This window comes from Brachyistius frenatus, unplaced genomic scaffold, assembly GCF_029030835.1.
Source record: "Brachyistius frenatus isolate BFR_SWC_R1_liver_20210118 unplaced genomic scaffold, ASM2903083v1 Contig_52, whole genome shotgun sequence".
Classification (NCBI taxonomy): Eukaryota; Metazoa; Chordata; class Actinopteri; family Embiotocidae; genus Brachyistius; species Brachyistius frenatus.
Window position 1 is genome coordinate 806365 of NW_027210651.1, and position 9179 is coordinate 815543.

General features: G+C 41.6%; 1 protein-coding gene across 1 annotated transcript in view; it reads right to left on the minus strand.

Moving 5' to 3' along the window:
• Positions 1-5019, minus strand: part of LOC138624494 (contactin-associated protein-like 4) — a 97314-nt gene extending 92295 nt beyond the window's left edge. Inside the window, exon 1 of the mRNA XM_069704745.1 lies at positions 4683-5019. Within this exon, the coding sequence (XP_069560846.1) occupies positions 4683-4767 (85 nt within the window). The 5' untranslated portion in view covers positions 4768-5019. The remainder of the gene's footprint in view (positions 1-4682) is intronic.
• Between the last annotated feature and the right edge of the window lie 4160 nt (positions 5020-9179).

The following is a 9179-nucleotide window of genomic DNA, read 5'->3' on the forward strand; positions in this document are numbered from 1 at the left end:
CAACGTCCAAAATCCGAACTCGAGGCTTCATGATGGCAGTTCACAAACCAACGGGTGACGTCACTGCTGCTTGCCGCTTGGATATGACTGATACCTCCTGAACTGTAACTAAATGGACCTTGTGCTGAGATTTATTTCATTTTTAGGTTTTGTATCACGCAGTATCTACAGTTACAAGATGCATTATGTCTACGTCTATAAAATTTCTTGCCGAACATATTTTTGAACTACCCACTTACAGTTTGAGTCAAGGCACACTGGAAACATAAAATATCAGATATGCCTGAAGATATGGCTGGCTGCTGCGAAAACAAACTAATTGTAGAGCAAAATACTGAAGCTCTCACAGGCAGTCACGAACATAATTTACCCCCTAACATGTCACTCAACATTAACACACACTGTGTGTTTGCTAATAGCTGATGCCTACAGTTTTACTTTCCTGCCACTTCAGACAGTGACAGTGAACAGTGACCTCAGCAGAATGTGGCCGATTCTTGGACCGATAACAAGTCATCTGATATAATGACAGGGCCATTTGATGAATGGGCCGGTTTTTGGGAGGCATGCGTCCACTGGGGAGTCGGCCTTGGGCAAACACAAAATCCCACAGGTCACAAAGGCAGATGGATGGACTGCAGTTCTCTGTCACTTTTATCGCTTAACTACTTGTCCCTGGATTAATAAATCGAGATTCATGAGTGGCAGCTCCAGGCTCACACAACCAGCCGCCGCCACCTTTATGTAACCTTGACTTAATCAGAGCCTCTTCATGATTCCACTTCTACTAAATATGACACAAATAATAACAGTAAATTAACCTCCGCTACTCTCTGCTCTTCCCTCATTCTGTTTCTCCGAGACTCCACCATCCCATGAAGCATAAAGGACAGGGAGGGTTTGCCAAGAAAACATCTCACACTTTCACATCAAATTGATTTAAGTCAGAGGTTTATGTTCTCTACCACCAGCTCATTGAAAAGTAATAAGTCCTGATGAGACAGGCCTGTTCGCATATGAAGCAGGCAGCTAGGACCCAAATTTAAATCAACGTCTCTCCCAGCATATTTTTTTACTAACTTATTCTCCGTCTGGCTGTGGACTGGATGAGATAAATTTCCAGCACACTGAGAAAATAACAAACCCTCAAAGTTTCTCCCTCAGCATTGTCTAGTTAAATAATCTAACATCTACCCAGCCCAGTCTCAGCAATCAGAGATGTGAAACGCTGCTGCTTACGCCCCTGCTAAAATCTAAATGAAGACAAAATTGTTTTTTCATGTTTTAGCCAAATGCAAAAGAAATGTGTCTACCTGTACACACCTTGTGGTGAAGTTGTACTAATGATATTTGCAAAATTAAACAAGGAGGATGTATGTGGGAGCAAAAAGGTCCTGATTGTTTGCGAGAGACGTTATTAGTGTTGATCATGTTTACTGTGATGATGATAATGATGTAAAGAACGATGATGATGTCATAAATGTCCTTGCCAGAAAAAAAGAAAGCGCTGATCATTTATTTAAATGCTTAAAATGACTCTTATTTTTCCAGCAGGTGGCCTCTTTCAGTCATGACGACTTGTTTGTCTCAATAGTAACACCTGTAGTAGTTGTTGGATGTTGACGTTGAATGGTAAAATAGTTTTGGAAAGCAAATTTCCAAAACCGAAAATTCAACATTTACCCCCAAAGCATGATTGCCTAAATGTACGGTGGTAGGAAGAAAACGCTTTTGATTTTCAATGTGGCTGGACAACACGTAAAGAAATTCTTTCCTTTTGTGGCCTTTGTACAACAAAACCATTTACTAAGAGGTCAGAGTGAATGGATAGCATACGGAGCACATAACTTCAACACCGAAGGTCTCCAAACAACCGTCACTATTAGTTTCTTTTAACAATGAGGGGAATTTATCCCAAAACCCAAATATGTTTTCTAAGCCTAACCAAACATCAAAAAGAAAAATTATACAAAAGAACCTTCAGATTAATACACTACTATGTTGTCACTTGGGTGTGAAAAGTCGATGGATATGTCTGATTCTTTCTCACCAGAATCTGTTGCTTTTAAACACTCTGTAAAAATACGTTCTTCACTGAGATAAATGAAGCGGAAACCAGAACAAGTGTGTGTAGGTTTTAGATTTAGAAATAGGTTTAGGTGAAGTTATGGTAAGGGTTGGGGGTTAGGCATGTTGTGATAGTCAATGAGAGGGTTGGGTGACAGCGAGATACACAACCCCAAAAAGTGTGTAATACACTCGTCAGTCCCCTAGAGGTTACCGTGTCAGTGTCATGGTTTGCCTCGCAGAGGAAAAGTAACATGCTTTAGGTTTAGGCACCAAAAACCACGAGGTTAGGTTTAGGAAAAGATCAGAAAAGATCAGGTTTGGGTGGGTTAAGATAAGTAAAGTCACATATATAAATACGTAATGATTTGCAGGTAATTTAATTGCGCTAAAAGAAATTAATGTTGACTTTTGCTTTCTCATGGACTCAAAAACAGGTCTAACCACCTACGACCTGCTACCTAATTGGACTTTAACATTCTTTGTTCTCAATCGATCAACCTGCTTCTTCGACACAGGTTTTACTTTTCACGCCTTGGCGAGGCGGAGCGTGCCAATCACCCGGTGTTGGACCGATGTGTGTAGAACATGCTTTGACGTGACACCGGGCTGGAACACAGTAGTTAAAATGAATGTTGGATGTTTAAACAGCATCTAGAACCTTCTCTCTCGACATCTTTCATGCTCTCTTAAGCTATCAGAGAACAGAGGAGCTATCACTGAGGATGATGAGTGTGACAATGAGAGGAGCCTCCTGCCCTCCTTCTGCAAAACATGATGAATGATGTGACAGTTCTTTCCTGAGCTGAAACCGGTTGTTAAGCAGATGATAAAGACTCTAAATATACAGTACAATATACTGCAAAGAATGTGATGCACAGTGGAGTGCTACAGCAGGTGTTTCGATTGCCTTTTGGTGGTCTTCATGTACCGAGGGGTACCAACACGATGGACCCATTTCATCTGGATTAGAGTCAATTTCCATCAATGATATGAATACATCTTTTTTTTTTGTATTATTATGATTTATTTTTTTTTTTTAAAGCTGTTGTCTTTCAAAACAATCAAAACAGCCGAGAAACCACAACGCCTATTGGTGCTCCCTCTTCCCTGCCCTCCACACTGATCCATCTCTCCGTTCAACCATCGAATTCAAAACTTGAATGTCTCGGATCCGTGTGCTTGAAATCCTTCAAGCTTAGTGATTTTTTTGTTTGTTTTGTCAATCTGTCAACAGGGATGTCACAGCTTGTATTCATAGCGTCAATGTAATAGAGTACAGTAATTATGGCGGAGAGGATGGGCCATGAGATTTTACTGAGCCACTTTAACTGTGCAGCTCCTGGAACTATTCATTAAAACCTCCCAAGAGGAAACTAACAGCTCGTGCTGTATGCACTGGGGGACTCAATAACAGCAGGGAAAAGGAGATCTATCACACTTGTTGCAAAGAAAACACTCTCCTTAAAAGAATTTGTTCTCTCTCTCTCTCTCTCTCTCTCTCTCTCTCTCTCTCTCACAGCTATTGAATAAGCAACATTTTCAATGCTTTTGCACAACTCCTTACCCAAGAACACACTTTTTAGGATATATTCTGAAACCTTTTCCTTAGTATAAAGCTGGAGCCACAGAGGCAGCAGCAGCAGCATCCTGTGCAGCTTCCCCAGATCTCCACGGATAGACCGCAACACCCCCCTCCCCTCCGCCCCTCCCCGTCTTCAAGAGAAAACATCAAATGCTGGAAAAGCTCAAATAAGAAGGCTACTTGTGGGATTCAGTATCTCTTAAAAAACTTGACAGCCGTAAATCTCCAGAGGATGTGCGCTTCCTTTCAACAACAAGCCCCCGCGGTGGTCGGATCAGACCCAGTCAACTGTTAAATTCGCTAAATTCGCTGAATAAACTGCGTGAGCTACTTCTTCCCGAACCGCGAGAAACAGGTCGCGGCGAAGATCAAATTCGACTTGTAGCTGCAGCCTCGACTCCCCTCCTTGTGTGTTTGTTTAGCAGTGTGAAAAGGGAACGCTCCAACAAACTAGATAGCACAATTAATGCAGATTTGTATTTGTTTTTTTTTTTTTTTTAGGGTTGAGCAAAAGCTTGAAACAACAACTCATTCAAAAAAAAAAAGAGAAAAAGTTGCAGTTTATTCTGCGAGAAAGTGTTGCATTTCTCTGCTTTATAACGTGATGTCTTTAGATTTTGGACATTTGAGGGCTTTTTTTTTGTGTATGACTTTTTTATGATCACAGTTTTTGGGGCATTTTGTAGATGATTCATCGAGAAAATAATCATGGATTTAACTGATTAGATAAATAATTCCTAAAACGCATTTTTCTACCTTTATGAAACGAAGTTTGTAACTATGTGCCGTTAAGACTGTATAAAGATAAAGAGGAAAATAACTTTTCTTAATTAGCTGAATTATCATAATAGAATAAAAAAAAAAAAAAACTCGCAGCCTGTGTGTCCGCAAACATATGACCCCCATGATAAATCCCTAGTTTACAACAGAGTGATCTGAGTGCGGTAGTAAACAATGGGGTTCCCTTTCAACAGATCAACACACTCAACCTCCCTCCCGGGCAGCGCCAGAAGCGCACGGAGCCTCTCACCTTCTCCACCTGTCCCAACGGAGCCGAGCAGCAGCACGGCAATCAGCGCAGTAATCCCAGCCGGTCTTTTACTCCCCAGAGGCATGTTGAAGCGACGGGATGCTGCAGAGTATAATCCAGTTTGTCGGAGGGGAGACAGTCCGTCCGTCCGTCCTCCTCCTCCTCCTCCTCCTCCTCTTCGCCTCTTCTCCTCTCCTCCTGTTTGCGTCTCTCCTCTGCTCTCCTCCAGCTCCGCTCCGGTGCGCTGCGCTGCGGTAGCCCTGCTGCCACAGTGTATAGAGGCTGTCCGGTACCCGGTGGGAAGGAGGGGAAGGATGCTCTCACGCCGCTTGCCCTCCTTCAACTGATGGGAGGAGAAGAATGGAGCGAATAAAAGGGGAGGAAGGGCTTTTCACTGGAGTGTCGCAGGTCCGAGCGCAGCGCACCACCTCCCTCACGAAGATCCTAAAGAAGCTCCGAGTTCCTGGAGGGAGTCCCAGGACTGGTTTAGTTTCATTACAGCACAGTGGGTGCATGTGGCTGCTTTGAGCTTTAACTATTAAAGCAACACAATGCTATTGGTCACAATCAAAATGAAGAAGCTGGAAGTTAAAAGAGGGGAAACTCATGGGCAAATGAATGTGGCCACATGAGCAAGACACCCAGACTGAGACAAACAACAACTACTGCATCATTTTGGGTAGTTTTGGGTCAGTTTGTGACCAACTTGATTCTGTTTTCAGTCATTGTGTGAAGGGGTGGGGAGGTGGGGGAGGGCTGCTAACCCATAGTGCTTCTGGGTCTGTGCCTGGTAGACCAATTTAGAAATCAATCAGTAGATACAAAAGATATGCAAGCAAGCAGAGGATCAGAGTCTATCTGAAAGATGAAAACAACATTTAATGAGTCATGATTTTAAATGATCAACATCAACAACATATCTACTCATTTTTCCTTATTAAAAATGTGCAAAAGTCTTGTCTGGGCTAAACACAAGAAGTCTTCTACTTCACTGCACAACAGGTTCCAAGTTTCCACGTAAAGTTACACACTGGAACATGACAGGCTTCAGTTGTGACCTTACAAAATCATGTTCGTACGTACGGGAGTTAAACTGAGATCTAAGAGAAACTTTCCCCCTTTCTGCAGATGAATGTATCTTCTAATGGCCTTCGAGTGTCAAAGTCTGCACATACATCATTGTGCACAGCGGAGGTCAAACATCCAGGTGACGTTACACGGAGCAAACTACATTTTTGTAGAGGAGGGGGTTTTAAATTGACCACGTCGTCACTGCTTTTATCAAATAAGAACACTATACAATAATGCCGAGTCATTTTTGAAAAACGGTATGCTTTTCTTTTCATGCAAATACAATACGTTTAAATGCGATTCATTAAACACACAAAAGAAAAGGGAACAGTCCTCACCTCAACATCTGATTCATGCACTTAACTTGAAAGGTGATGGTTGCATTGGATGACTCTTGTAAAAAAAAACCTTTTTTTACATCCATGTAGGGAGGTTACTCAAAGGCCATGTAATCTACTGTAGTAACAACTAAAAGCTCCACAGAGAACACACTCATTGTGAGTGAGTAAAATGATTCAGTGATGTTCAAAGCACACACACATTTATTTGTTAGAATTGATCAGAAATTATCTTCACAAGCACACAATCTCTATTGAAAACCTGATTGAATACATTGTCCCCTCGATAGGAGGTCAGTAGCACACGACTCCCTTGAAAGATCACAGTCACTAGCAAAGCAGAAATTAACCCAAATAAAATATTTGGCGATCGGGTTGTTGTCCTTGGGTTGTCTGGGGATGAGCTGCTTTACATATTATGCCTCAAAAATGTTGAACTTAATTGGAAATTCATAGTGTATCGAAAAGACAAAGCTGATTGAAGGACATCAAATAATGAAGGCTGGATTTGACCCCAGAGACCTCGCCGCTGCAAATGAGCCAAATAAAAACACGTTTTGGCAAACGAAGAAACTGTCTCCTCTCAGCTGTTCCTAAATTCAGTGAGTCTGGATATTTAGTCAGAGTCAAAGATTAATGAATATTCTAGTCTGGCACGGCTCATCAGTCATTTCGATGTGCTGGAGAGAGGTGAAATGCCAATTAGGCTGTTTGGCACAAACCACCTAAACACCTGAAAATTATGCATGTGCTTTTTTTTTTGGCACGTTTTCATTGAGCGAGATCTTGAATTTTAAAACAGGATGTCCACCAATCAATCAAATCTACATTTATCTCTCAAGGCCACGTTAGAGATCAATGTCTCATACACAAATACATCGTAAACAAATGTAAAAAAAACAAACAACTCCAGACAAACACACGTCAAACATACCGCTGACCTTCAAACTGGGTAGGAACCACAATCTGTTGTTCCCCGTGAAGGTCGTCAGTAGCAGTAGCTTAGCCTTGCTATTGTTCACCCCCGCAACCTTTGATCTTTAATCTCAACTGCATGCTGTTTTTTTAATCAAGGTCATGTGTTTCTGCCACTCTTTGAAGAGGGTCTCTGTGGGCGCACTACAAAAGAGATGGATTTTTCCACCCTATGTGGCATATTTTTGTTCTTTACACATGGAAGAATCAAAAGATCACATCCCCGATGACGTGGATCAGAATGAGGTGAGAGGGTTTGTTTGGCTTTTCTGCAAATCTACACTGATTGTGACAGAAAGAAACTCTTGAAATGTGTGTTGTCCAACAGCTGCTTTACAAGAAAAGTGCATTTTCTTTTCAAAGGGAAATCCTCCAAAGAGGCTGGCTTGTACCCATAAGTTTCTTTTGAAATGAGATTCTCTTTGATCCGTGTGGACTCAATAACTTACAGACAAGATCAGGCTACAAAACAGTATATTAGAAGTTTAGAAGTTTTGGGACATGTTGCTTGCTGAAAACCTACACAGAAAGATCAAAACAAGGAAACAAAATTACAAATATAAAAACATGTCAAAAGAGTGGAATGAAACTCAGTCACCAAGCAAACACAAAACTTCTAGGCCCGTAGTTATGGGGCCTCGAAGCACAAGTTGTCTCCAACAAACTGCAGCTGAACAGATCAACACTCCAACAACAAACACCTGAGCAACTTACCTCTGGCTTTTATACTGGAGGCTCCGCCTATGGAGACGAACTATTGTTAGCATTGGTCAATTAAGGAACATATACATTTCAACATAATAACAGTCAACTCAGTGGCTCAACATTATTGTAACTGTACTAACACAGACATATTGAAGCTGTTGAGGGCACTTTTAAAGCATTAAAATAACAACAAAAAAAAGCCCTCTATCCAAAAAAGGATAAATCAGAAAGTCTCATGCTTATTAAATATTATTCATTTCTCTATCTCTTTCTCTCTTTTCCTGCTCGTAACTCGTCACATCAGAGGACTGATGGCGTTCTTTCCTTAGTTAAAAAAAAAAAAAAAAAAAATTCTGCCACGACTTTGGTATCCGAGCCTGTCATTTCACTGACTCCGTCAGCTGTCATTTCAGTGTCAGATCGATGCAAACATCCTCCACCCCACTCACCTCCAGTGCTCATCAGAACCAGCGTCCATGGGTCCTTCTACTCAGCTCATCAGCAGTCCTGCTCCACATGACATCAATCAAGATCTTCATCAGCGTTCTTCACCCCTGAACCTCTCCGCCACCATCAATGTCTCGACGCAATCGTCATGGAATCACTACCCCTTTAAAATGAAGTTGTCACGGTGGGCTCTAATTGCCAAAGACATAACTTCGTTATGTCAAATAAATCCCTTTTCTTTCTCTTGAAGGTTTTCTCTTTTAAGTCTCGCTTGATTGATGTACTCTCATAGGGCACATGTTAGATCTGTGACACTTAGCGTAAAAATGTGGCAGCGCAGTTACCAAAACCGAGACACCTCAATCCCCCCAAAAATGTACACAAAATTTGGAGTGCGCTCTCTGCTCAACTCCATGGGGGAAATTGCAAAAGTGCACGTACCGGTGGTCACAATAACGTGTGTAACTCGTTACCCAAGTAACTTGTGGAAAAATGTATTGACTTCTATGGGATCCTATGGATCCAGAGGCTTTTGGAGCCAACCTCTAGTGACACTCAGTGGTATTGCAGCAAAAGGTACTTCTGCATTGACCTCCTTTTTCAGACACAGAAGCTACGTCCACTTTTATATATAGTCTATGGCTGTGACACTGTTTTGAACAAGGAGGCCCAAGTTTACAATGAAAAATCAGTACCATTATGAACAACCAAACTCTTTAAAAGGGCATGTTTTGCAGTAACGTGGGGGAGTTTACATTTTGAAGCATTAGGGAATCCATCACAGTCTAAGAAATAAGCATAATGTGGGCAAAGCAACACAATTTACATATTATTTGCATATTCATGATTATACAGGTGCAAAGAGGCTTATTTTGGCAAAAATTCACTCTGCATGGCTCCATTCTCTTGCTCTACTGTACGCCTCAAATGAACACTAACAAGACCTTAGCGCTAAGCCAGA